The 27,803-nt window shown below is 44.1% G+C and overlaps 2 protein-coding genes and 1 non-coding gene across 9 annotated transcripts in view; all 3 read left to right on the top strand.

Moving 5' to 3' along the window:
* Me2 (malic enzyme 2) overlaps nt 1–2,258 on the top strand; it is a 41,742-nt gene extending 39,484 nt beyond the window's left edge. For 2 of the 3 annotated variants that reach the window (XM_050151710.1, XM_050151713.1), the window contains one exon: nt 1,196–2,258. In XM_050151710.1, the coding sequence (XP_050007667.1) occupies nt 1,196–1,636 (441 nt within the window). In that variant the 3' untranslated portion in view covers nt 1,637–2,258. Of the gene's footprint in view, nt 1–725 lie in introns of all 3 variants that reach the window. The other variant, XM_050151711.1, reaches the window with a different exon arrangement.
* Nucleotides 2,259–6,484: 4,226 nt separating this feature from the next.
* LOC126507394 (U6 spliceosomal RNA) lies at nt 6,485–6,591 on the top strand. The gene has a single exon (XR_007593518.1). It is a non-coding gene; the product is annotated as a U6 spliceosomal RNA (small nuclear RNA).
* An 881-nt stretch (nt 6,592–7,472) lies between these two features.
* On the top strand, nt 7,473–26,449 carry Elac1 (elaC ribonuclease Z 1). 5 transcript variants are annotated; one of them, XR_007593502.1, is made up of 5 exons: nt 8,113–8,343; nt 14,000–14,164; nt 19,396–19,860; nt 22,256–22,800; nt 23,272–26,449. XR_007593502.1 is itself a non-coding variant. In XM_050151722.1 (4 exons), the coding sequence occupies exons 2-4, from the start codon at nt 14,008–14,010 to the stop codon at nt 22,720–22,722; spliced, it is 1,089 nt and encodes a 362-aa protein (XP_050007679.1). In that variant the 5' UTR covers nt 7,473–7,669; nt 14,000–14,007; the 3' UTR covers nt 22,723–22,951. The 5 variants fall into 5 exon arrangements, 2 of the variants coding, with proteins under 2 accessions (XP_050007679.1, XP_050007678.1); XR_007593504.1 differs by having other exon boundaries at nt 8,114–8,343; nt 26,059–26,449; XR_007593503.1 differs by having other exon boundaries at nt 8,114–8,343; nt 23,396–26,449.
* The last annotated feature ends 1,354 nt before the right edge of the window (nt 26,450–27,803 follow it).

Here is a 27,803-nt window from a genome sequence, read left to right as displayed (position 1 = left end):
TACGTTACAAGAACGACAAATGCTTGGTCTTCAAGGACTTTTGCCTCCCAAAATAGAGACACAAGATATTCAAGCCTTACGATTCCATAGAAACTTGAAAAAAATGACTAGCCCTTTAGAAAAATACATCTATATAATGGGCATACAAGAAAGAAATGAGAAACTGTTTTATAGAATACTGCAAGATGATATTGAAAGTCTGATGCCAATTGTATATACACCAACAGTTGGTCTTGCCTGCTCCCAGTATGGGCACATTTTTAGAAGACCTAAGGGGTTGTTTATTTCAATCTCAGACAGAGGTCATGTCAGATCGATTGTGGATAACTGGCCAGAAAACCACGTTAAGGCTGTCGTGGTGACTGACGGAGAGAGAATTCTGGGTCTTGGAGATCTGGGTGTCTATGGGATGGGGATCCCCGTTGGGAAGCTTTGTTTGTACACAGCATGTGCAGGAATACAGCCCGAGAAATGCCTGCCTGTGTGTATCGACGTGGGAACTGATAACAAAGCACTATTAAAAGATCCCTTTTATATGGGCTTGTATCAGAAACGAGATCGTTCCCAACTGTATGACGACCTGACTGATGAGTTTATGAAGGCGATTACTGACAGGTATGGACGGAACACACTCATCCAGTTTGAAGACTTTGGGAATCATAATGCCTTCAGGTTCTTAAGAAAATATCGAGAAAAATACTGTACTTTCAATGACGACATTCAAGGGACGGCTGCAGTTGCTTTGTCGGGTCTTCTCGCGACCCAAAAAGTTATTAATAAACCAGTCTCAGAACACAAAATCTTATTTCTTGGAGCAGGAGAGGCCGCCCTTGGAATTGCAAACCTTATAGTCATGTCTATGGTGGAAAGTGGCCTCTCAGAAGAGGAGGCACGGAGGAAGGTCTGGATGTTCGACAAGAACGGCTTACTAGTTAAGGGGCGGGCTGCTAGCATAGATAGTAACCAGGAACCGTTTGCTCACTGTGTCCCTGGGAACATACCTGGAACTTTTGAAGATGCAGTAAATGAACTTAAGCCTTCAGTTATAATTGGAGTGGCAGGTGCTGGCCGGCTTTTTACTCCTGGCGTAATCACGTCCATGGCCTCTATCAATGAAAGGCCTATAATATTTGCATTAAGTAATCCCACAGCACAGGCTGAGTGCACAGCTGAAGAAGCATATACACTCACAGAGGGCAGGTGTTTGTTTGCCAGTGGCAGCCCGTTTGAGCCAGTGCAGCTCCAGGATGGACGAGTCTTCACCCCGGGCCAAGGAAACAATGCGTATATTTTCCCAGGTGTGGCTTTAGCAGTTATTCTCTGTCAGACCCGGCACATCAGTGACAGTGTTTTCTTGGAAGCTGCAAAGGCACTGACAAGTCAGTTGACCGATGCAGAGTTAGCCCAAGGGAGGCTGTACCCATCACTTGCTAACATCCAGGAAGTTTCTGTTAACATCGCTATTAAAGTTGCAGAATACCTGTATGCTAACAAAATGGCTTTCCGATACCCAGAGCCTGAGGACAAGGCCAAGTACGTTAAAGAAAGAATATGGCGGAGTGATTATGTTTCCCTGCTCCCGGACGTGTACGATTGGCCGGAGTCTTCACTGAAGCCTCCTCAGATGTCTGAATAGAAACTGCCCCATTAAGACATTCCGTGCTTCAGAGAACCACTATTTTCAGACAAAAAGATAATCTTCTCAGAGTTGAGTGTCGCCTGTGCTTTATTCCTCCACACCACTTGCTTGGCATCTCTTTCTGTGAATCTCTCTCCTTGGGGACAGACGTGTTGACTATACTGCTGATGCCCACCAGTGCCCACAGTCCAGTACTGAGACCGCGTCAGTCCTGACGGTTGTCGCCATTGTGCCCTTGTTGGAGCCGGCCACAGTCACCTTGCTGTTACATGAATGTATCCTCCACCTCCACTCAGCTCTTCCAGGGCTGTGGATCTGGGTACAGAGTATTGAGAAGAAGCCAAAATTTACCTAATTCCAAAGAAAACTTGTCAGTACTTAGAACTGTTCTTTTATATGTTTTCACTTTCATTTTACTTTCGTGCTCTGAAGTCCATTTGTAGTATACAGATCTGGGGAAATACGAAGAAATCTCCCCAATTTCCTGGAACTAAATCCAGGCTAACTAACATTATAGACGAGTGGGAGGAGCCAGTGCTGCCTTTAGACGAGCTGAAGAGTCGCTTGCAACACTGTACAAAAATAAATACTACTTATTTAATAAAAGTAATACCTTATATTTAATTGTTTCAGTTACATTATCTTATTGATCAAACAGAAACCTAGGTCTGTTGATGCTGAAAACAGTTTCATTGTCTTCACGTCTAGTTGAGGGAGTGTCACCGACTAGCAGCTTATGACTCATGTCATGTAATCTGGAAATCGTATCTGAAGGACTTGACTACATACAACCTATACCTTTTTTTCTTTCTGCCATATTCTTTGCAGTCATTTGGGATTCTCCTGTGACTCATTCCTTTTGAGTATTGGTAGTGACATCTTTCTCTGCTGAGAAACTCAGTGGATATAAATAAAGTAGAATTAGACCAGGAAATGCCTTTTCTTTTCTCGAGGCAGGGTCTCATTGTGTAACCCTGGCTGTCCTAGAACTAACTCTGTAGACCAGGCTGGCCTAGAACTCACAGAGATCGCCTGCAGAGTGCTAGGATTAAAGGTGTGCACCACTCCACCTGGCAGAAAATACCGCTTTTATCCCAGGAAAATGGGAAACGCTATGTAAAGACATCAGTGTTCACAGGTCACGTATCGGGGATGCTGAAGGACCTCTCTGAAGTATTTTGAGAAGTAGCAGTGTGGCAGTGATGTTTGCCTGTCTAGGTGCTTTGAGGGACAACGCTCGTTTTTGTTATGAGACTGTAGCAAGGTGGCCTGGAACTCACTGTGTGTTACTGGCTTGCTTCCAAGTGCTGAGATCATAGTTACAAACCACCATGCCCTGCTCAGGACCAGAAATTAAGGATGCTCACCCTGGAATGGTAGCAGTACAAAGCAGTTCATAGTTAACATATCACAGGACATACTGTATGCTCTCTGTTGGTGAAAAGGATCTTTTCAGCTTCCCGCTTAAAGAAATTGATTTAAAATTCTGATACCAAGACTGCTTAGTGTATACCAGACCTTGGGGGTCAGTCCACAGGACCACCCCAAAAAGAAGCAGACTTAAAATGGCTTTGTCATTTTAAGTATGGATAGATATGGTGGCTAATTTAATGTATGAATAGTCAGAAATATGTTTAGCAAAATATGTCATGGTTTGATGCCTTTGAAGATGAAAGCTTATACAACTCTGGATCCAGCACTGAGGCAGGAGGACCTCAAGTTCAAAGCCAGACAGGATGGCATAGTATCTATCATCTGGTCTGCAAAAATGAGTCCACAAAGTGAAAGCAAGATGGCTCCGTCGTTGTTAAGGCCCTTGTCCCAAGCCTTGACATTTAAATTTAGTTCCTGGCCTCAGTTCTCACCTTCCAGGCTCTGGAAGTCCTAACCTCACACATACTAAACAAATGCTTTGCCACCCAGCTACAGCGCCAGTCTTCGCTGCTGTCTTGGCTCCCCCCCATCCAGGCCCTCACACCCATCCCACGCTCAGAGATCCTTCCGCTGCTAATTAAAGGCCAAATCTAAATTCTCATAATCCCATATGCATGCCTACAGGTAATTTCTGGCTTTTCTATTTGTTTTGGCCGGGAGGGGGCGCAGGAAAATGGTTAAGTCCAAGTGACAGAGCAGGTGCAGAAAGAACGCCAAGGACTGCCAGCCTTGCCCGAGGGGCACATTTGTTTACATTTGGCCTCGTCGTTCCTTCTCTCCTCCTCTGTCGCTCTGTACACAGAAAGGTTATTTTCTGAATGACTGAGAGTGGGTTGCAGGCATGATGTTTGGATCTCCAGAGCGGCCTCCGCGCTCCCTGCACCCTCTGCCTGGAACTCTTGAGTTCACAGCATCTGCACCTCCTTCGGTTTTCGCCCACATCACTTCACAAAGACTTTCTCTGACTCACCCTCTAATAACTGCAGCTGAGACTCCCCAGCACCCCCTCTCTAATTTTCTCCGCTATCTGATACAGTGATATCATGTCTTTGTCTCTCCCCTCCTGAGTAAGAATGCTATGAAAACCGGGCTTTTTTTTTCTTTCATGTTTTCAAAAAACACCCGAGTTTCTCCCACAGCACTCGCCGGGCAGGCTCCTGACCTCTGGTGTGTGTGGATTTCCCTTCACCCCCGAGCAAGCGATGGCGCAGCCCTCAGGATCTCAGTTTCAATTCTTTCGCTGTCTATCTGGAGACTTGGGTGTGGCAACCACGAGAATGCTTTCACCGTGTCGGATTATGAGCCACAAGCGCTACACTTTGAAATCGTGTTCCCTTTGAACTTGGAAGATGGGCTGCCTTTGGACTCTCTCAGCCAACAACTTACGGCAGCACGCAGCGTGTGGACGGCAGGCCCTTTCCTGAGAGTCGAGGACCGGGTCTTTCTTCTAGAGGGCAACGTCAGTTCATGGCCTCCCAGTGGTCTTGCAGAACAAAACTGCATTTCCACCTAATGTGCTTTCTTATTGAAACCTGTCTTCCCTACCTGTCTCCTTCACCTTGGATCACATCTCCATCACGTTTTGAAGGTTCTCACAGCCTTGCTGGCTCCCTCCCCACGTTGAACAAACATTTCTCCTAATATGTTACTTGCATGTTTAATTTTATCTTGTGTGTTTCTTGGAAGGCCAAGGCTAGCACAGGAGATGATTCTGGAAATGTGTTTGCAGATAAGAAATACTGAAATGATGGAAACTATTGATGGAGTAATTAGAATTTCTGCATTCTGAATACATACCATTTTCCTTGAGATTTACTGTCCCAACTTCAGCCTATGAAATAACCTCAGCCAGGCTGCAAACATGCTCTTAATTAGGCCCTTAAAATTTAATGACAATATCAAAAAAAAAAACTGTAGGTGAGAAGAAGGTTCAGCTACCCTCTACTTCATTATGACGAGGAATTCATGAAAATAAGTCTTAAACAATTACCATATGTAAACACTCAATAAGCAAATATTCTATTACAAGCAGACTTATATTACTTGTCTGCCTTGGTTTTACAGGGTTGTCATAGCAAAATACCAGAGATGAATGATTAAACGATAGGAATTTGTTTTCTCATAGTTTAAAGGCTGAAGCTAAACCATCTTGGTTGGTTTCTGGTGAGGGTCTTCTTCCCGGCTTGTACAGTAGCTCCCCTATCCTTAGAAGACAATCCAAGGCCCAAAGGGGATGCTGGACATTGTGAGAAGTTAGATGGAGGAGCTGAGCTCTGTGTTGTTTCCGTTAGAAGCCTGGAGAGTTCCCATAATCTGTTAGGAGCCTCGACTCAGGCCAAACAGAGAGTTATGGCTTTAATACAGAAAAGAATTTAAGAACCCATCAGTATGAAGCAGAACTGGAGATTTTATTCGATACTTTAATACAGTATGGGTATGATAGTGTACACCTTTAAACTCAAAACTCAGAAGGCAGAGGTAGGTAGATCTCTGTGAATTCTCGGCCAGCTTGGTCTACATAGCACATTCCAGAACAGCCAGGGCTTTATAGAAAAATCCTGTTTCAAAAAGAAAGAAAGGAAGGAAAAGAAGGGAGGAAGGGGGGGGGGAGAATTTTAATACAGGTTCTAAGCATGAGATGAGGGCTAAGAGAAAGAACTGATCAGAAAGAGCATATTTCATACTTAAATGTCAAGTGGGCTCAAGGGAGAGCTGCCATTGCTGTGTTAGTGTTAGATACGTGTTCCATTTTAGTGGCTTTCAGGTTACATCTTAGAGAGGTTATTAAGAGCTAGAGAGATGGCTCAGCAGTTAAGATCACTGGCTGTCATTCCAGAAGAGCTGGGTTCAGTTCCCAGGACCTACATGGTAGCTCAGAGCTCTCTGGAACTCCAGTTACCACCAGTTCTAGCCACCAAGGCACTGCATGTAAGTGGTACACAGGCATTCATGCAAATAAATCACCCATACCTAGTACGGGAGAATTGTCTATATTCTGTCAATTATGTTTTAAATAAACCCTGATTGGCCAGTAGCCAGGCAGGAAGTATAGGCGGGACAACCAGACAGGAAGTAGAGGTGGGGCAATGAGAACAGGAATATTCTGGGAAGAAGGAAGCTTCCTTCCCAGTCCTGTCCAGACACTGAAGAAGCAGGATGTGACCTGCCCCACTGAAAAAAGTACTGAACCATGTGGCTAACATAGATAAAAACAATGGGTTAATATAAGTTATAAGAGCTAATACGAAGTCTGAGCTAATGGGCCAATCAGTTTATAACTTATGTAGACCTATGTGTGATTTTCTTTGGGGGCTTACCGGCTGTGGGAACTGGTCAGGACATAAACCCCAACAAGCATGGGTATATGTTACATATACCCATGAGATAAATTTTTTTAAAAAGTTATTAAGCATGCTCACTTTGGCAGCACATATACGAAAACTGGAACAATACAGAGAAGACTAGCATGGTTCCTGCATAAGGATGACATGCAAATTCACGAAGTATTTAATATTTTTATACCCATAAGAGACCTGGTCCTTTCTAAAGAGAAACAGAAGAGGAGGGAGTTAGACATACAAAATGAAAGAAAGGTAAAAAAACCAAATGGTAAATGTAGATTAATAAAAACAGGTTAAGTTATAAGAGTTATAAATCAAGGCTAAGACTGAGCTTTCATAATTAAGTCTCTGTGTCAGTACTTGTGAGTTGGCAGCCCAAGGAAAAATCCGACTCAACCCTCTCAATTCACTCCTCTTCTGTTTTAAATATCATATTCTGTAGGTCTCCGAAGTGTTTAAAGGCCACCTATCTAGTTAAAATATATCTGTCTGATCTTGAAAAGACACCTAAATTAGACTGTTAGGATGACTAACTACTAACCTGTCTTTATTATCCTAAATAGCTTTCAAGAACTAGAAATCTACATTACATTTTAAAATGAGCTGCATAGGGACCATACCTTAAACACACACATATGTGTGTGTGTGTATTAACAAAAATAACCTTAAATTTATACCAACATACTGAAATCCATACCAATGCAAAATATTTGAGTCGAGTGGTTGTTCAAAAGTAACCAACCCTTTTATCGCATCATTTCTGCACTATATCCCTCCCCCTTTGCCCTTCAGAAAGAAATCCCTGACTCTTATCTCCTTTGTTCAGCTTTTTTCCTGGCCACACCAACAATCCGCCCCCAGAAACAATGATAAGCATCCACAATGCACTGAATGACCAAAAATCACCTACCCCACCTGTTGGGAATGTGGACATCATGTTCTGTAGATCGCTTCCTGTTGTCTGGGGGTGACAGCATCTTCAGGGGACCCTGAGAAAACTGTGATAATGGCCAAATCCTGGGAGAGCTAGCTGTATCTTTTGTTGTCCGTTCTCTGTGTAAGTGCAGTGCCTATCTGGAGTCTTGGGTGGAGTCGTACATAAGGCTGGACCATCTCAGCTCGCCACTTGGAAGTTGTTACGGATCCAGAATTTTGAGGAAACTGCAAGAGAGGCATCCTGAGAGGCTGGGTCACCTGGGCCACATGTCTTCATTGGTGTCTGGTCCTTTTGTTCTGAAAACACAAACTTTTAAAGGTAATATATATGTGTGTTATATATGTTATATATGTCATATATGTTATATATGTTAATGCAGATATATCTGCATTAACACAAATATGGTATGTGCGTTAAAGGCAACCTACATATCTGCAATAACACAAATATAGTATTGTGGCGTGTACAAGTCTGCTAAAGATTTTCTATTTTGTTTGATCCAGTAAAAGGTATCTGTCAACTTTAATTTAACCATTTTACTTTACATGAAAAAAAATAATTTATAAGCCAATTTGTTCCATGGAAACATACCCCACCACCAAAAAAAAAAAAAAAAAAAAAAAAATCAGGAGAAACATTGTTGTCTGCGAAAACAGGGCATGAAAATCAAACCAAACGCGGAAGAGTAAACGTTTTCCCTTCGGGGTCAGCAGCTCCAGCCGGCACGCGTCGCAGTCCCATCCACCGCATTGCATTAGAGACTTGGAAGGTGGGGACCCGCGACCCTCCGCAGGCTCCGCAGCCGGGCCGAGCGAGCGGGCGAGCGGGCGGGGGCCACCGAGCGCGGACCTCCCGCGCACCTCCCACGCGCCTAGAGCGGCAGCGGCGGACCGCGGGGCGGCGCATTTCCGGCCTCGCGTCTCTGCTCGTGCACCGCTGGGCCTCGGAGCCGGCCTGTGCCTCCCTCGCCTCCGGCGGGCCTCGGAGAGAGGGTGAGTGGGGCAGGACGCCCGAGGGGGGCGGGCGCAGAGGTCCCGGGAGCGCCAGAGGCGAGGACGCGCCGAGTGGTGCCCGGAGCTGGCCACAGGCCTGGCCACTCACTCTCAGGCCCACACAGCTCCTTCGTCTCCAGAATGATGGGCGGCGTCATCAACCCTCCTGCACCCCAGGCCTTGACACTGCCTTCCTGGAAACTGAGGAACGGCTGGGCTCCACTAGGAACCCAGGGGCTGTGGGAGGCCCCACGGGGAGCAGAGATTGTGATCTGCAGCCAGGCCCGCTCTGACAAGTGACAGCTTTGTCAAGGCTGAAATTACTACGCACGCTCTCGAACGTGGATGACAGTCTTGGGAAAGCCAGCAGCTGCTTTTTGTCCAAGAAGACAGGGACCAAATGTGGTTTGCTAGCATTTAATTCCTAATACCTAGAAAGATGCATGTCACCAAACCACCATTGCTTAAATAATTGCTGTTTGCCCACCTGACCTGCCGGGAGGGTTTGGATTATTGAGTCTAATTTTAAACTTGGTACTGGAGAAATTCTCAAGCATACATGGGGGAAAAAAAAATCCCAATTCATGATCAAGCTTGTTTCACCCTCTTTCCCACAGTTGTTTTAACGCCATTCTGAAATGTACCCATTCCATCTGCTAAATGCTTGTCGATAAGCATTTATGTTTCTGTAACATAAAGCCATCATCCATCTAGTGAGCATTTCATACCATCATCTATTATCCAATTAGTGTTTACATTCTCCCTCTTGTCTCTTCCCTTGCCAGTTTGTCCAAATCAGGAGCCAAACAAGCTGCATATTATTACAGAGATTTCTTCCATCTCTTTCGCTCTCCTAATCCCCTCTCTTTTTTCCCCTGTATTGTACTAGCTGGAAAAAAAAGCCACGTGTCCTATGTGTATTTTCCTACCACCTGCATATTGTCATATATATAATATTGTCATATATATGTGTGTGTGTATATATATATCCATGGAATTCCTTAGTAAAGTGGTATTTAGCCTATTCTGGTTCTGGTTCTATTTTCGGCAAGAAAACCTCCTGGAGGCCTACCGTTCATTGAGACTTAGATAAGATCTGGCCTCTCTTCAAGGATCTTTAATTTGTAAAGCGCACCTCAGGGTAAGCAGATAATTGAGTAAGGAACAACTAAGGGCTACTCACCTTGAGGCAACCCCTAATGACGTAATGGATCTTGCCAGTGACCATCTGTAGACGTTAACAGCAGAAAAGGAGGCATTTCTAACATGTGTCAGTCCTGTTGGGAGCCCCTCCTACCCAGCTGGGTTGGAGAGGAATCCAGGCTGCCCAGGAGAATTTGAAGCTCCATGAATACTCTGTGGCAATGTATTGAACTGACATGTCTAATTCTGTGTGTGTTTCAGATCTCTCCTTTTCTTTTTGTCTCAAGATAGGGTTTCTCTAGGCCAGGTTGACCTCGAACTCTAAATCTCTCTACTTAAGCCTCTCGTCCTGCTAGGGTCCAAGGTGTTCACCAACACACCCAGTTGGAATTTGTGTTGATGTGTAGGCACACGTTTACACACGTGTGTGCCAGTGCATGTGGAGGCCAGAAGTCAATGTTGCATGTCTTCTAGATCACTCTCTACCTTAGTTTTTTTGAGGTAGACTAAGGTCTTTCCCTCACAGGTCGTCTAGACTGGCTGGCCAGTGAGTTCCAGGGATATGCTTGTCTGCGTCCCCAGCCCTGCGGTTACAGACACTCCTGCCAGACCAAGGGTTTTTATGTGGGTGCTGGGGATCTGTACGCAGACCTCATGCTGTGTGTCTGGCACTGTACTTGGCTGAGATATTTCTCTAGCCTCTGAAAAGTTTCAACTTGGGTTTGTTCATGTTCTTTTGAGATAAGTCCTTACTGTGTAGCCTTAGGTGGCCTAGAGCTTGCTATGTAGACCATTTAGAGAGAGAGCTGCCTGCCTCTCTTCTGAGAACTGGTATTAAAGGCATGTGCCACCATGCCCCACCTGAATATTTTTTTAATAAACCACATTTTAATGTTGACTGATGATTTCAGGCTGTGATCCTTGAGCTACAGTTTTCTACCAAGGCGTTCTTGTTTGTTTGTTTCCTGGGCTACTCTGTATCTCTTGTAGCTCAGTCTGACCTTAAAGTTGCTATGTAGCTGAAGCTGGGGATTTTGGTCTCCCAGATCCTCTTAGCTCCACCGTCTGAGTGCTTGGATCACAGGTGTGCACCACCTAGCCTGCTTCACTAAATACTTCTAAGCGTGATTTGGTATTAGAATTCTGGGGAACAGCCCTTCTACCCTCTTAAAAACAGTGCTAATCAAGTGCCTTAGAGAATTTCCTGGTTAATTGTTCTGGGATGGGCCCAAACATGGGTGTTTAACAGCTCCCTGAGTAATTATGATGTGCTTTTAGTTTTCCAACCCCTTGTCTAGATCTATTCTTTGTTAGGGATTGCAAACCGATTATGTAAAGTAGGGATAGGAGCCGCAGATAGGAGATTAGGAAACACTGCTTGGGCATGAAAATGCCCATCCCCGAGAGCCCTGAATGGAGACTCTTCTTAGTTTTGATATTTGGATTCAGCTAAATTCACATGTACATATCATCTGGCTTTTGATTCATCTTTTTCTATAAACTCTAACACTGCTCTTGGTAAGGAGGAGACACACTGGAACTTCTCTTTGCACAGTTCTGGCCAGAACTAAAGAAACTCTTCCTTCCATCAGTTCTGTCCCCCAGTTTCTCAGTGGCAAACAACATGAACGCCAGCAACAGCACCCTGTTCTTCCTTCTGCGTTTAACTTAGCTTTCTCCGTTATCCCTCCACTTCCTGAAAAGTGCGGTGCAACAAGGAAGGGATGCAGTAAGCCTGCAGACACTAAATTACTTAGTTGTCAAAAGGTGAGCTTGGTCTTAGAGGTAAAAATGCAGAGTAACTCATGGAAGGGATGCTAACAGTAACCTTAATGCTTGGGTGTAGATAACCACTTTCAAATTCATGACCTCTTCCTTAGTTTCTACTGTTCCACACAGATATTCTACTGAATCCATTTAGTGTTGCTCATGTGTGCATATGTTTAGGGCTGACCAGCTGGGATTGGATAACTAGGGAGTGGAGGAAGCCCTGAGTGAATGTGTGCTGTTGACATGGACACAGCCATGTCATGGACCCCAGCCTCAGACCCATGGGAAAAAGGCAAAGCCTATGCCTTCTCACCCAGGGTCCCACTCAGAGGGGTGGCAAAGCCTGCCTGGGGAGTGTTGACAATGTGTGCAGAAGATGTCCACCTTAGCACCTGCTCCTCTACAGAGACTGCTTCTGCTGACGTTAGCTAGCCCTGCCTTCCTGTTTAATAGTAGCCCTGCCTCCTTATTCAGCTATGTGCAGTAGTCCTCTCTGTTCAACTCTCTAGAATAAAAGTGCTGAGCTTCTGGGATGTTGGGTTGGTCCATCAGATAGCCCAGCCCATCCAACTCCAGCTGTCTGTGTATGTCTGTGTTTTCTTCCTTCTCTTGCCACCACAGTCACGTCTGTCCCTGGATCCGTGCAGGACACAGCAGACAACCTGTCATGTGACTAGCTGGGTGGACACAGCACATAACCTGTCATGTGACTGGCTGGGTGGACACAGCAGATAACCTGACATGTGACTGACTGGTCTCTGGAAAAAAAACTGATTCTCCCTCCCTAAGCACCCTTTGATTGTAGCTCTTCCTGTAGGGGTGGCACCTTTTGAAATTTCCACTCTCCAGGTGGTCACATGGACTGGTATTATCATTTGCAGCCCATGCCTAGGCAGCCATGCTGTTGAGACTTGACGTGTGTTGCTTCCCGGTCATATTTAGAAGGCACTGTCTAGCAGCAGGAATCCTGATCATCTGGCCCTTACAAATCTTTCTGCTGCTTCTTAGATTTGCCTTAGCCTGAGATTTTGTGGATGTTTACCTTTTTTTCCTGTCATTTGACCGAGTTTTTGATACACAGATGTTACAAAATGCTGTAACATTGTTTTTAAATTTCAGAGCTTCTTGCCTGTGCAGGAAAGACTTTTCTACTTCCCAAGTTAAGTATTCTTCTGCTCCCTCACCCCCACCCCAGTGCTGGGGCTGGAACCAGAGCTTCTTCCACATGAGGCAAAGGCTCACCTATTGAACTATATCCCCAGCACCCTCCTAATTTTAAAGCATATCCAACTCATGTGGAACTGGTCATTCATAAGTTTCAGTTGGCCCTCATATATTGTGTGTGACACATCCCATCACAGTCAGAGATGAAAGGTGGCACGGTGCCTAGATCTAGTGAGAACAGTGCCAGGAGCAGGCAGAAATCTACATCCACTGGGTCGCAGATCACCGAGAAGAGTAGCTAGAGTCCCGGCTAGAGGCACACTTGCGGCAGCTCCTCTGTGCACCAAGCCCTGTGCTTGAGCCTCAGGACTTGGGGTAGAAGGCAAAGGTGTGCTCTAAACCGACCATGAACTCTGTCCTTGAGGGAAGGACACCATCCGCACTGCTGCGAAAAATCTGCAGGTGTCCCCCATCTTCCCGGGAAAGGGCTGGTCTCCACGGCCGCCACTCGGTGAGCAGGGTCAAATACTATCCCTTGTTCAGAACCTTAGCCAGATCCAAGTTTTATTAGGACTTAAAAAACATGAACTAGTACAAGTATGGCGCCTTCTCATAGGCCTTCTCACCCTCTACTCCACACTTCTCTACTAACATGAGTCTGGTAAGTTCATGAGCCAGTATAGTCAATTATTAACAAATGTTATTTGAATTTTTGTGTTGTGCAGTGTGTGCACTGATACATAACAACATTTCTTTGTCTGTATATGTGGTACTGGGGTCAAATTCAGAGCTTTATACATACTCTACTCCAGTTACATCCCTATTTCCAATATAACGACATTGCTGACTTGATTGCATCATATAGAATGGTTTTGTTTCCTTAGAAATGCGTGTCCCCTATTAATCCTTTCACTGGTATCACCAGCAAACCCCCATTATTTTACTGTCTCTGTAGTTTGTCTTTTTGAAATTATCATAGGGTTGGAATTCAACTACAGTGTTTTACTAAGAGTACCAAGTACCAAGCCCAGAGCCTAGTACATGCCAGGCAAGAACTCTACCATTGAACTCTTCAACTATAGGTTTTTAAAAAATATATATTTATTGATTTATTTGTGTATGGAGGGAGTGTGGAGGTAAGAGGACAACTAGGAACAGGTTCCCTCCACCATGTGGATTCCAGGGGTCATACTCAGTTTGTCAGATGTAGTGGCAAGTGGCTTAACTTTAGTGCTTTGTGTGTGTGCGCACACATGCATGTGCACGTGTGTCTGCAGTTGTATTAGGTTTGATGGCTTGTAGTTTCAGCCAGTTAAGATATAATTAGAACTGGGGGTATAGCTCAGTGTTAGAGTACCAGCACCATCTTAAACCACCAAACAAATCATTTTAGCCAGAGAATGAATAGGGGTCGAAGGGATAGCTCCACGGAGAACTCATGTTCAGCCAGTGTGGAGATCTAGGTCCAGTTCCCACACCAAAATCTACTAATCAGTCAGTCAGTCAGTAAAGCTCAAAGGAATGTGTCTTGGTGCAGTAATTTTTTAAAAATAACCCCCAGGTAATATTTCTGTTGCAGGTTGAAAGATGTCTATGGATGTGACCTTTCTTGGGACAGGAGCAGCATACCCATCCCCAACCCGGGGTGCCTCCGCTGTGGTTCTTCGGTGTGAGGGCGAGTGCTGGCTCTTTGACTGTGGGGAGGGAACACAGACTCAGCTTATGAAAAGCCAACTTAAAGCAGGTTAGTGTGCACCCAGCTTTCTTGGATTGTCTTTGGTTGTGTTTCATGTCTTGGCTCTCAGGGAACCTCTTGTTGTGTAACAGCCCTGAAGTAGCATCCACTTCAGAGCTAGGGCTCTGTCTGGCAAGACTTGGAAGAGCATCCGGCATCCAGCAATGCCTGCTGAATGTCATATATGCCTTTACTTGCTTCTCACTCATCCTGCAAGTGTTGAGAGAAGGGTTAATGAAGGCCTGAGCATGCAGGATAGTGAGAGACACAAGAGGTGTAGCAGATGAACCCTGCCCTAACAGAGGGCTGGTAACCAAACTGGCCTCCTGCAGGAGACAGCATTATGGGAGAATGCAAAGGGCAGGCAGTCAATGGACAGACGGAGGATGCTCCCTTACTATCATGGTAGCCATCTCAGACAAGTTTATCTATGAATTGCTGAGAGAGGAAAACTCCCTGGCCTGGGGAGAATGGAAGTCCAGCTTGAGGGAATGGAATAGTAAGCCCAGACCAGCACCTGGAGCAGAGTATCCCAGTGGTGAAAGCTCTCAGCCTGGAAACAGCAGACCTGGGTGTTAGGCCCAGTTGTATTTCTGGTTTGACCTTAGCAGAGCAGAGGGCTTAATCAGAACAGGGATACGAACTGCCTGAAAGAAATGCTATAAACCGGGTGTGTGGCACTTGCTTGGAATCCTAGAACTCAGGAGGATAGCCTGAGCTACACAGTGAGCCCTTGTCTCAGAAAAAAATTAAAGGAATTATATATATTAAATAATTCATATCTTCCGTGGCTGCTTCTATCTCACCATTTAAATCTTTAAAAATAATTCTAATAACTCATCAATTATCAGGTTTTCATCATTTAAATCTCTTCTCAAAGGCTATTTCCTCAGGGTTTCCTGAACCTCCTGGGTTAAGTACCTTCCCCCTACTCCAGTCATTCCTTTATTTTATAGACTTTATTAACTTCTTAGCATCATTAGTGTCTGGAACTATGCTATTTAAGTTGTTTTTGTGCTTGCACATTGATGTGGAGGTAGGTAGGTTTATTGACACTTGTGCGCTTGGTAAATGCCTAATAGGCTCCTGTTCATGGTGAACAGGTGGACATTTAGGGTCCCACTCTTGAGGTCTTGATAAATCATAGTTGTCACAGATCATCAGAGGGTGTGCACTTGGTCTTTAAAGAAATGTACTTCTAGTGTCCAGGGACCAGCAGCCATCAATCATGTAGATACAGGAAAAAAAGGGAGGTGTTTTTAAATACTTGCAGCATGAAAGAGGGAACACTAATTATGGTAGAATGTATGCTTAGTATATGTACCACCGTGTTCCAGTCCCCATTATTGAAACCAAAACCAACAAAGCAGAAGAAATGAGCATTAGGTGATTCCTAAAAGCATTACAACAGCACAGCGACAACACAAATGATAACATTGTACGTGGGTCCATTTGCAAGGCCCGGATTCAGCCCAAACTAAAAAAATTAATTATATATTTATATGCATGTGTGTGTGTGTGTGTGTGTGTGTGTGAGAGAGAGAGAGAGAGAGAGAGAGAGAGAGAGAGAGAGAGAGAGAGAGAGAGGGAGGGAGGGAGGGGGTGGAGGGAGAGGGAGAGAGAGAGAGAGAGAGAGAGAGAGAGAGAGAGAGAGAGAGAACTGGCAATTGAGTGCTCTACCACTGAGCCATATCCTAGTACTTTTTATTTTGAGGTAAGAATTTGCTGTTACCCATTGACTGTCCTTGAATTCACTGAGTAGTCAGGAAGGCCTTGAATTTGTGCTCTTCCTGATTCAACTTTCCCAGTAGTTGGAACAGTAGGCTTGTGGTACCAGGTCTGGCGTGTGTGTGTGTGTGTGTGTGTGTGTGTGTGTGTGAGCTGGAGCTGAAGGGAGGAAAGGAAGGAAGAAAACCATGTTGCTGAGGCTGCTCTAGTAGTATATTCCTGTTAACCCGGTACTTAGGTGGTAGAAGCGGGAGGATTAGGAGTTCATGGTTATCCTCTGTTTTTGTAAAGCCTGAGCTACATGAGACCTTGTTTCAAAGGAACAAAACTTCTTAATTATAACATTTTTGAATACATATTTTTATTGAAGAAGTTCAAATAAAACAAAACTAAAAGGTGTATGTAAATAAGAAAAGCCCAAGTCTTCCTCACATAGACACCCCACAAAACCTCTCTTTTCTTGGAGGCAGGGTTTCATGTAATCATGAGGCTTTGAGCTTGTTATGTAGCCCATGACTTTGATTATCAACCCTCCTGCCTTTTTTCCCCTGTGGTACTGGGGCTTGAACTCAGGACTTCATGAATGATAGACAAACACTCTCCCACAGCACCTACGTTCCTAGCTCCCACAGGAACATTCTATAACTACAGATGTGGTGATGGTGTGAATGTGTACAGAAGTGCATGTAATTTGCCTAATGGAGCCACACTTTACTCGACACTGACTACGTTCGATGTTTTCAGCTGAGCAGTGTATTTATCAATACTGTAGAACAGCAGATCTAATTGCACCGCATGTCCACCTAAGGATGCGCAGTGTTCTGCCTCTCTGTGGGCAGTGTTTCCCCACCTTCCTTCTGCTTAGGGGAAGGGAATCGGGTGTGATCTTCTCTCTTCATCTGTCGGCTTCCTCATGCCTTTCATAACTGTGGTTGCCATTCCTTGTCTCTCAGAAATCACATTTCCCAAAAATGAAATGCCTGGCCTTCTTGAAACTGATAACTGTGGGAAGCAGTTTTTCTCTTACTTTGTTTGCCACGCTTGTTCTGGGTTCCCAGGCTGTTTTGTGTTCAGCATTGGCTTTGTTTTGCAATAGATAGTGAGAAGACCTAGAAGGCCTGATGTTGGCACTTTTGAGGCCAACATGGGATCTGGATTCAGTAACTACTGTAGTTCTTTTGTTCCTAGAGTCCTTGGGTCATATTAAGAGACAGCCTGGAAAGGGAAAATAGGAAAATTAAGGACTATCCTTTCATTTGAAGTTTTTTTTAAAAAAGAAAAAGCAGTAAAATCTGAAGGCTAAAAGAGGCCCAGGAGTATAGCTCAGTGAGCACTTGCCAAGTATGTGTGTGGCACCCTAGACTCAAGCCCCAGTACCATACAAAATAGCTCTGAGCCAGCTATTGTTCTAGGCCACTGCAGCCTAGGCAGCCTAGGCGTAGTCCTTCTGGGAAGTCTTGCTTTGAGAGCATTTGCTGTCAGAACCAATCCCAGTGTGATAAACTGTTCCTGCTCTTTTATGGTATCAATAAACTGCTCCTGTACTTTTATGGCATCATATACCTCAGATAGGTGGCCCTTGAGCCTGTTCTCCTGGAAATATGCTGTTTGTGATTGTTACTTTCAAAATGCCCATGGTACATCTCAGAAAATGCTGATGTGGCATCCTGCCATTTACCAGCAGTAAATTCAGTTTACCATTAGCTAAATCAAGTTATGACTAAGCCAGTGTGCACTGACAAAGCTGTTGTGTAGGTGCAGACTGGAAACAGGAGCTGGTCCCATGTGCCCTCATGTAGTATGATCAGGGATCTGCCTTCAGTCTGCAGCCTGGCATCTGGGGTTCATGACCCACCTCTTCTCTCACCTGTTCCTCTTCTAGTTAGCTTACTCTTCCTCCTTCTTCTTTCTTCCTCAGTCCTTGTCCTCTTTGTCCTTCCTCCACATCCTCACTGGGACACATAGTTCAGTCTTCATTGGTGACCCTATCCAGGGAGGAGACCTTAAAAGGCAGTTTTGGGGTTAGGATTGATGCAGTCAGTTAGAACCATAGAACATTCCACTTTGCTGTTGGTATGTCTCAGAGGACTGACAGCGGACGGTGTAGCTGAAAGATACTTTGACACTTGAGGCCTAGTTAGTTATCTTGATGAACTTTTTTTTCTAAAGTGAACAGTTGACCTACAAGTGTTTTGTTTTTGAGATTTATTTATTTATTACATATACAACATTCTGCCTCCATGTATGTTTGCACACCAGAAGAGGGCACCAGATCTCATTATAGATGGTTGTGAGCCACAATGTGGTTACTGAGAATTGAACTCAGAACCTCTGAAAGGGCAGTCAGTGCTCCTTACCTCTGAGACATCTCTCCAGACCTCTTGATGAACTTTTATATTTCACTTTGGAAAATAAGGATATGTAGAAAAACACTTGGAAAGCTGTAAAGCATTGTAATTTGAATATTTTCATAGAAAAAATAATATCCTGTTTAAACCATCTGGTGGAACTGGGCCTGGTAGTTTAGACCTATGATCCTATCACTTGGGAGGCTAAGGCAGGAGAATTGCCACAAGTTCAAGGCTGCCTGGATTACGTGGTGAGTTCCATGTTAGCATTGGCTACAGAGTGAGATCTTGTCTCAGAAATCAACCAAGTAGTGCTGGGTAGATGTCTCAAGGGTAAGAGTGCTTGCTGTCCAGCTCGAGGTCCCCACATCTGTGTAAAGAGCTGGGCATGTCTGGTGCCTTTAACCCCAGCATTAGTGGGTAGTCAGGGAAGCAGAGCCTGGGAACTCACTGATCATCCAGCCTGGTCAAAATGGTGAGCTTCTGGTTTGTAAGAGAGCCTGTCTTTTTTTGTTTGTTTGTTTTTCGAGACAGGGTTTCTCTGTGATTTTGGAGCCTGTCCTGGAACTAGCTCTTGTAGACCAGGCTGGTCTCGAACTCACAGAGATCCGCCTGCCTCTGCCTCCCGAGTGCTGGGATTAAAGGCGTGCGCCACCACCGCCCGGCTGAGAGCCTGTCTTAAGATGAAAGTAGGGAGCAGTAGAAGAAGTCACCCAAAAACCTCCTCTGGTCTCTACATGCATGTATAGCTACATATTCATGTGCACAGACTACACACAACACCACATGCACACCCACAAACATACAGAAAACATACAGAAAACCAACCAACCAACAAGACCATAGAGCATCATAAAACCTATCTCTCTTTTTCTGGAGTCACGCAGCAAGATGAAAGGAATGAGTAAGTGGATGGTAACATACAGAACGTCCAATTTCAGCCTACTGCTTTTTACGTAAGTTCTTAGGCTTGTTTTAAACTGCTTTGTCTGTGGAACTGAGGGTGTTCCTTAGTGGCAGCGCAGTGGCAGAGCAACTGCTCTGTGTGCACAAGGCAAACATCCAGCTTCACGCTGAAGGCTGGGGATGTTGAGTCAAATAGTTTTGTTTTGTTTTTTTATTTCTGAAAATTATCCTAATACTTTTCTCTGTCTCAATCAAAAGGGAGAATTACCAAGATCTTCATCACACATCTTCATGGGGACCACTTCTTCGGCCTCCCGGGCCTCCTCTGCACGATCAGCCTGCAGAGCGGCTCTGTGGTCACACGGCAGCCTATTGAGATCTACGGCCCTGTAGGGCTTCGGGACTTCATCTGGAGAACCATGGAGCTCTCCCACACAGAGCTGGTTTTTCCTTATGTGGTCCATGAGATAGTGCCTACAGCTGACCAGTGTCCTGTGGAGGAACTAAAAGGATTTTCACATGTGAACGAAGCAGACGGCCCTCCCAAAGGACAGGGACGAACTATCTTGTTAAACACAGAAGAAAACTCCTACTGTCTGGTTGATGATGAGCAGTTTGTTGTAAAAGCATTTCGCCTCTTTCACAGAATTCCATCCTTTGGCTTTTCAGTTGTGGAAAAGAAACGTGCAGGTAAACTCAATGCACAGAAGCTGAAAGACCTCGGTAAGTTTGCCTTTCCCTCTTTATCTGAGCTGTCTTACCGGAAGCCACTGGGAGTGCCAGGGTAGCCTGTTTCCTGTGTGGTCAGAGTAAGCACTCACTTCCTTTGCCCAAAATTTGCTTATTAAGGAAAATCTTTGGTGTCTAAAGATACTATTCAGAACAGAACTAGAATATTTAATATGTATGAATCTTTTCTCGTTAGTTTCCTGGATTCACATTCTTTTCTCTTCCTTTTTGGCTGCACTGGTGATTGAATCTAGGACACAAGCTAAACAAGCACTGAGCTCTATCTCCAACTTGTTTATTATTTTTGACCTGAGCCAGGGTTTCACTAAGTTGCTCATGGTGGCTTTGAATGTGAGATCATTCTGAGAAGCTGGGATACAGCCTGTATGACCAGGCCCAGCTCTGACTTGGTTGGCAAGGTGGTTTGAATTGGGTTGGTAAGTCCATGATTTATTTTTATTTCCTTGTGCTTTCCTTTTTGTTTTATTTTGGTCATACTAGGGTTCAAGCCCATGTGCTCTGCCACTAACCTATACTTGTAATCTTTATGTTTTATTTTTGAAGTTGTATTTTCATTTTTTAAATCTGTTTCTATTTTTATTCTTGTTTGATACAGGATTTTCACTCTGTAGCCCAGCCTGGCCTACAACTCACTATGTAGCTCAAATTCAAACTCATGATCCTCCAGCCTCTGCCTCAAGATTGTTTGGAATTGGAAGTGTGCACAGTCCTCAGGTATGTTTTTGATGACGTCTTTGTGTGAGGTGTGTGAGCTGTGTGTGTGTGTGTGTACTCTCATCCATGCATGTGCATGCAGAGGTCAGAGGTCAACATGAAGAGTCCTCAATTACTGCCCACCTTTTTGATGCAGGCTCTCTCACTGCACCTAGAGCTCATTATTTTGGCTAGATTGGCTACCCAGCGAGACCTTGGTGCTAAGGTTGCACCTGGCTTTTACATGGGTGCTGGGATCTGAGCTCACGTCCTCCGCGCACTTTACCCACTGAGGCATCTCCGTGGCCCTTCAGTGCCGTCTTTAGTGCAAGGACTTCCTTTCTGTCTACCTTGCCTACTGACTGAATTAATTTGACGTTCAGGGCCTTGCACCTTAACTAGTCCTACATATCCCATAGTCACCATCGTGGGAAGGAAACACACAAAGATGAAGAAGTTGTCTTTTCTCCTTGTGAGGCCATGATGCACAAGTGAGGAGACCCTAAGAAATGGAGATCAGGCCCATCCTGTGCCCAGCCTTACCACTACACCTGGTATCACACCTGTTGAAAGAACGATAGTGAGTCATCTAAATTTTAGTTACCTTCCCCAACTGAAATAATATACTAGATAATGAGGAAAGTGATGTAGGTCAAAGGTATTCTTGTCATGTAAATTCTGTGTAAATAGTTATATTTGGAAACTTTAAACATGATCACTGTTGGAAATATTGACCGTATATTTGTTTGTAAGTGTTAACCTCTGTGTTAGTCTGTATTAAATAACACTGAAGCTTGAAATCTGGAACTACTACCATCTACCAAGAAGATTAATCATATATAATTGCCTGAAATACCCCATGACCTTATTTTTGGTGGTTTTGCTTGGTGTGTGTGTGTGCATGTGTGTTTGCCGTGGTGTGCAGGCAGGGCTCAGAGGATAACTTTTGGGAGTCGATTCTCTCCTTCCACCGTGTGGGTCTCAGGAAACAAACTGAGGTCATTAGGCTTGGCTGGAAAGGTCCCTGGCTCACACTTAGGATCCCAGTAGTCCTCTCTACCAAGTTTCTTATTCAGTTAGTCTGTTGTTTGCAGATACTTATTCTGACTGGAGATATTGATTATATGATTATTTAGATGCACTCTTTGATGTTGTAGTAAATAAAGGATCCCCAAACTGTTATTCTCATGCAAAGCAGAAAATCAGAGCTGGTATCGCGAGTATAGTAAGGCCTAAGTGATACTTCAGAGCTTAAAAGTCAACTCACACATGTGCTAGGAAAAGCGTAAAGCCATTGTTAATAGCAACACTGAACTTTTAAAATGTTTAAACGTCCCAGTTGTCTACTAGTAGGAGAGCATCTCTTGCAGTTTTGGAAATGATCAGATGTCTTTAACTTTTAAATTTTATGTGTATGGATGTTTTGTGTGTATTATGTATGTACCATATACCTGTCTGCCATCCTCAGAGGCCCTGGTACTGGAGGTACAGACATATGTGAACTGTCAAGTGGGTGCTAGGAATTGACTTCAGGTCCTTTGGAAGGGCAACAAATGCTCTTAACTGCATCCAGACCCCTCGGTGCCTTTGCTGTTTGCTGTGCTGTTAAAGCTGTTTCTTTACAAATCCTCATTCCATGTCCCTGATGTAAGGTTATCTGTTTCTGCATCATCAGGTGTGCCCCCAGGTCCTGCCTATGGGAAGCTAAAAAATGGAATTTCAGTAGTTTTGGATAATGGAGTTACAATTTCTCCCCAAGATGTCTTAAAAAAGCCTATGGTTGGAAGAAAAGTCTGCATATTGGGTGACTGTTGCGGAGTTGTGGGTGATGGAGGCGTGAAGCTGTGCTTTGAAGCAGACCTGTTGATCCACGAGGCAACTCTGGATGATTCTCAGATGGACAAAGCAAAAGAGCACGGCCACAGCACACCCCAGATGGCAGCGACATTCGCGAAGCTGTGCCGTGCGAAGAGACTGGTCCTGACTCACTTCAGCCAGCGGTACAAACCGATTGCTTTGGCTAGAGAAGGAGAGACAGATGGCATTGCAGAGCTGAAAAGGCAAGCTGAGTCAGTGTTAGATCTCCAAGAAGTGACGCTGGCGGAAGACTTTATGGTGATTGGCATTCCCATCAAGAAATGAGAGCGGTGCTCCAGAAGGCAGACATGGACGTGCTGTGGCTGGTTCCCAGACCTGCACTGCAGGCTTTTATTGTTGGTCGTGAGTGATTTTCTTTTCTTTATGTTTTGGATTTTTTTCCTTAAAATTATTTTGTCCCTAGTAATCCTTAAGATGGAGCTGGGTTGCTGAGCTGACTCAGTAGTGAGAGGGAACAATAAATCATTTTTTAAATGATAAAAATACCCAGCATCCTTCTTAAAGTGCAGATGGGATAAAATCATCGATTTTTCAGGGGTATTGCTCTTGTGTCTCTCGCCACAGATAGAAGCCAGTTCTCCACACAGTGTTGGAGTTAGCTCTGCCCAGTTTAACTGCCGTTATTGGCAGTGTCTAGGACTGGGCCCTCTTGTTTACAAAATGATATTTTGTCAGTTTGTATAGAACTTGTCCTAAGATGGAAATAAATGTAGAGGCCATCTTGATGGTAACGTGGGAGTTCACTGGAACAGTCAGTGCAGCTGGGACTAGCGTTTAGCTTAACATTTTATTCAACATCCCGGTTTCTTTCAGCACATGGTCCTGGGTTGTCGCAGTGACTGAGGAAGATGGTGGCTCCACAGCAGTTCAGTCAGTGGGGGTCAGGAATGCCGTGTGTTATTCACAGTTCTGCATAGCAATTGCCTTGATATTCTAGGTCTGTTTGGAGACACGAAACTTTACTCCCAATGTGAATACACTTTGCCAAAATTGGTGATGTAATGGATTGATTTAATAGACAGGCTGGATCTTCCAATAGATGGTAAAGGATGAGTATGTTGAATGAAAATGCCACATCAAGTATTATTTGGAAAAAATGAGTCATCGAGTGAAGCTTGTAACTGTGGGGAGAAGTATCCACAAATCCCCCACCTGAGGAGAGGATCTCCTTCCGGGCCAGCGGCCCTGGAGCTGGGCTGTGAGCTGAATGTGCAGGTGGATCCATGGACGAAGTCAGGAGTCAGAGTGGACCCTCTGCTGCATCACTGAGCTGCCTAGGTGACTCTGGAAGACACGAGTGCTGGACTAGCCTCGGAGAAAAAGGCTGCTTTTTTCTAAGTGCTTAAATTGAGGGTATATATATAGAGAGATATTTTATAGATTCTTATACATATGTTTGCGTATGTGCATAGTTTATTCATGCATATTTTTACGTGAAGGCTGGTCTTCCTCCACTATTTTCTTAAATAAAGATATTTTATTGGACAAACAAAAACTAGGAGTTTATTATCAAAAAATCCTCTGTAAGAAACTCTGAGGCATTATTTTTGGCAGAATAAAAATAATGAAAGCCATAAAGGGGCAAGTAGCTGAGTGATGTAGAGAAACACTGACTGTAGGACTTCAAAATAAAGCGCTGGCTAACGACAAGTCTTTAACTACTCTTCTCATGAGCATTTCCTGTAGCATCAAGTGGTCTCTGAAAGTATGAGCTTAGTGATTTTATTTCATTTTAGAGTTGTGTCTTGGAGCACTGAGATTGTTTTCTGTTAGTAGAAATAAAGCTGACACGGGGTCTTTATGTATCTCCAAGTCATTCCTTCTTTCTAGTTGATCTCTCTGTTGGGTATGGTGGCACAAGCCTGTTTCATTTGCATTTGTGAGGGTAAGGCAGGAGAATTCAAAATCCAGGAGAGCCTGGCTTACATAGTAAGACTTTAATCTAAAAAAAATTAAAAAAGAAAGAAAGAAAAGGGACAGAAATACATCTGACTTATAACATATATTTTAATATTCATTCATGTTCCTAAGCCCACACAGGAATGGCCTGTTTTATTAGTCTATTGAAAATACAACTTCATCAATTTAAAAACCCTCTCTCAAGTCCCACCCTCTTCCTGTCTTCTCTCTCCTTTTTTAATGAGTCTCACTGTGTCCTCCTGCTTGAGAGCTGGCGTTATTAAGTATGCATTTGTAATCTGACCATAATGTTTTGAATATTTCTTTACTAAGGTTTGTAATTTTTAGGCTGCGAGTGTAGCTTGATGGTTAGAATACTTGCATAGAATGTCTGAGGCACTGGGTTTGATTCTGTAGTATGAAAAGGAAAGAAGATTTTTGCCTCCCAGTGCAAATACCGTTATTATGCCTTTAAGTTAATACATATAATTCAACTCTTATTTCTATGCATATTCTGATGCCAGCTTGAAATTTTGCTACTTTTCCCTTTATTAATGAAATATAAATCCTTCTTCAGTGTGTTTGTCACAGATAGACAGAGGTGTATGTTCATAGTGAAGTGTACTAGATCTGTCACTGGCAGATTTGAGGGCTGATGGACTAAGGAAGTAATCAGTGGGAGCATTGCCACCCCATCTTTCTCCTTTTTTTTTTCCTTTGAGATGGGGCCTTATGTAGCCCAGGCTAACCTTGAACTTGCTATGTAGCCAAGGATGACCTCGAGCTTCTGATGTTTCTGCTTCCACCTTCCAGAATGCAGGGGTAACAGTCAGATGCCATCATACCAGGCTTGTGTGGTACTGGGGATCAAACCCAGGACTTTGTGTCTGCAAAGTAAATACCCTACCAACTGAGCTACATCCTAAAGCCCAAATACATGGAGTTTTTATTTATTTTGGTTTTTTTAGGGGAATATTAAAAGGAAACACTGGTTGTGACTTTATTCTCTCTTGACAGAGAAGAGCTAAGTTTAAGGAAGTGCTATGGGTTTATAGTGTGTGATTTTTCTTCTCTTCCTTCAGTGTGCAAAAATGAAAAACAACTATTTAAGGATATCATGTTTTAAAAAGCAAGAGAAGTGTCTGCAAATACAGCTTGGGTAGAAAGTGGTTAGCCTGAATAAGGTATTGGGTTTGATTCCTAGTGCCCCCACTTGTCCACCTCCCTGAAGAAAAACAAGGGGAGGGAATATAAATGGTTAAAAGTATAAGAATTATGAAAATGTGATAAATACACTGTTTTGTATAATTAGTATGTGCTAATAACTTTCTAAGTGGAGAAAGCTGCCGTGGCAGAGGGGCAGGAAGTCTGGGGAGCAAAGACCACTTTTGTTGTTGACTTTTGAGTCACCAGTACGAAGGATGTTATGGCTGTTTGTATGTATATATCCATTTAGTATAGCATTGAATCACAGCACCCATAGAGATAAACCACTTCTCTGAATTATTAGCCGTCCCCACACGGGCACTCCAGAGCTGACAGTTCAGCTCCAGTCCTTGTAATGTTCCTGTTTGTCATCTGTACTGTAGCTAGAGGAGTGGTTTTTCCCCCAAAATGTAAAGTTTTGCCATCTCTCCCTAACGTAAAACTTCGTAGTGGTCTGGTTCACTCATTTCTCTCTAACTTAATCTCACTTCTCAGTGCTACTCAAGTTTGCAGCCCCAGCCATGTGGGCCTCCTCTCCGTCCTCCACCAAGGCTTCTGGTGTTCCAGAGCCTTCCTGTGGCGTGCTTCCTTCACCTGAAATGTCGTTGCTGACTGACCCCAAATCAACCTAGAGAACCTGCAGGCCACAGCTCTGCAGCCTCATGGACTTGGCCTGCCCAGCTCCCGTGAGGTGGTGTGTGTGTTTTTCCCAGCGCCTACCCCATCTTCCCGCACTTGTCACAGCTTCGCTTCACCTCTGTATGTGATGTTTCTCACACCAGCTCTGTAAGCCACACAAGGGCAGAGCTCTGCTTCTGTTCCCCTTTATGACTGACTAACTCAGTGCCGAGAACATCAAAGGCACTCAATAAATAGTGTTGACTGGATCAAATGTTCTTGTCCTGTTATTTTGTTAGTGTTTAGTACTGTGTTATCCAATGGATTTCCCCCCCTGATTCGTGTTAAACACACACAATGCACAGACCAAGTCTCTGACACGGAGGAGGAGGAACAGAACTCTTGCTTGGTGTTAGTGGGCAAATCCTTACAAATAATATTCTGAAACTCTAGTTTGGTGTTTTAAAATATGCAGGCAAAACTCTAGAGTCAGGGGGAAGAGTTTAGAGAAAGATTTTATCTACTTAAGTTGGGTACCAGCTTTGGCTGTGTAAGGATGTTGGAGCAAAGCGAGAAAGGAGCAGGAGGCTGAGCCTTAGGCAGTAGTCTGCAGATTTACACATGTAGAAAATGGCATGGGAACCTTCTTCAACTTTTTTTTTTATGTTTTTTCAAGACAAGGTTTCTCTAGCTCTCCAAGAACTTGCTTTGTAGACCAGGCTGACCTTGAACTCACAGAGATCGCCAGCCTCTGCCTCCCAAGTGCTGAGATTAAAGGTGTGCACCACCCTTGCCCCTCTTTATTCAACTTTTTTTTTCTAAAGGAAATAAGAAAATAGTTTATTCTGAGCCAATTAAGAGAAGCTGTGACCTGATGCTGATACAGGTTACCTTGAATGATGTGTTTTATTACTGGCCTTGTGGCCCGGAAGTGAGTCACTGCTTAGTCCTAAACAAGGAGGTCGGTGAGGTCCATGCTTAGAGGAGTCTTTCTGTGTTGTGTGCTACACAACACTAATGGAGAACAAGGCCTGAATCCTATGACAGTCTCCTGTGGGGAAGGGGGACAGCAACAGGCAGACAGCGGACAATCCCTCATGGGGAACGGTTCCAGACGCTGTAGTCAGAGGTGACCACAGAACTGCCTCCAAGAAATGACCAGAAGCCTAGGAGGAACAGACTGTTACAGAGCCATTTTCAGTCACATTTAAAGGGCAAGGTGACTCTAATTGACACCTAGACTCAGTTCTGTGTTCTTGATGCATTCTGAGGGTTGGATAAGACTGTCCTTATTATCCTGATTAATAAGGAAGTTGGGGTGCCTAAGTTTACCCAAAGCAAAAAAAAAAAATTCCCCTAAATAAAGCTAGCTGAGAAGCCCTGCTCAGATGTCAGCCTGCTAATTATATACTCAGCAGACATGGCAGGTACAAAGATTAAATTCACCCACAAAAAAAAAAAAAAAGTGTAAGGGAAAAGCGAGGGATCAGGTTTTTCAGCAGTATAAATCTCCGTAGCTGCCAGGGCTGTTCAGACAGCACAAGCAGAACTAAGCAGCATTTAGTTCTGTGTCACCCAGGGAAACAAGGTCATCGTGTCCAGGTTTCCTACATTGTTGTGAC

Source organism: Alexandromys fortis, unplaced genomic scaffold (genome assembly GCF_014885135.2).
Source record: "Alexandromys fortis isolate MF-2015 unplaced genomic scaffold, M_Fortis_MF-2015_v1.1 scaffold_71, whole genome shotgun sequence".
Classification (NCBI taxonomy): Eukaryota; Metazoa; Chordata; class Mammalia; order Rodentia; family Cricetidae; genus Alexandromys; species Alexandromys fortis.
The sequence above is the reverse complement of the archived record's forward strand: the minus strand, read 5'-3'. Positions and strand labels throughout refer to the sequence as shown.

Excerpts from the sequence above, each read along its gene's own strand:
- Elac1 (XM_050151722.1), top strand. The coding sequence starts at position 14,008 with ATGTCTATGGATGTGACCTTTCTTGGGACAGGAGCAGCATACCCATCC. Across the intron at positions 14,165-19,395 it reads GAAAAGCCAACTTAAAGCAG|GGAGAATTACCAAGATCTTC; the intron begins GTTAGTGTGCAC and ends CTCAATCAAAAG. Across the intron at positions 19,861-22,255 it reads ACAGAAGCTGAAAGACCTCG|GTGTGCCCCCAGGTCCTGCC; the intron begins GTAAGTTTGCCT and ends CTGCATCATCAG.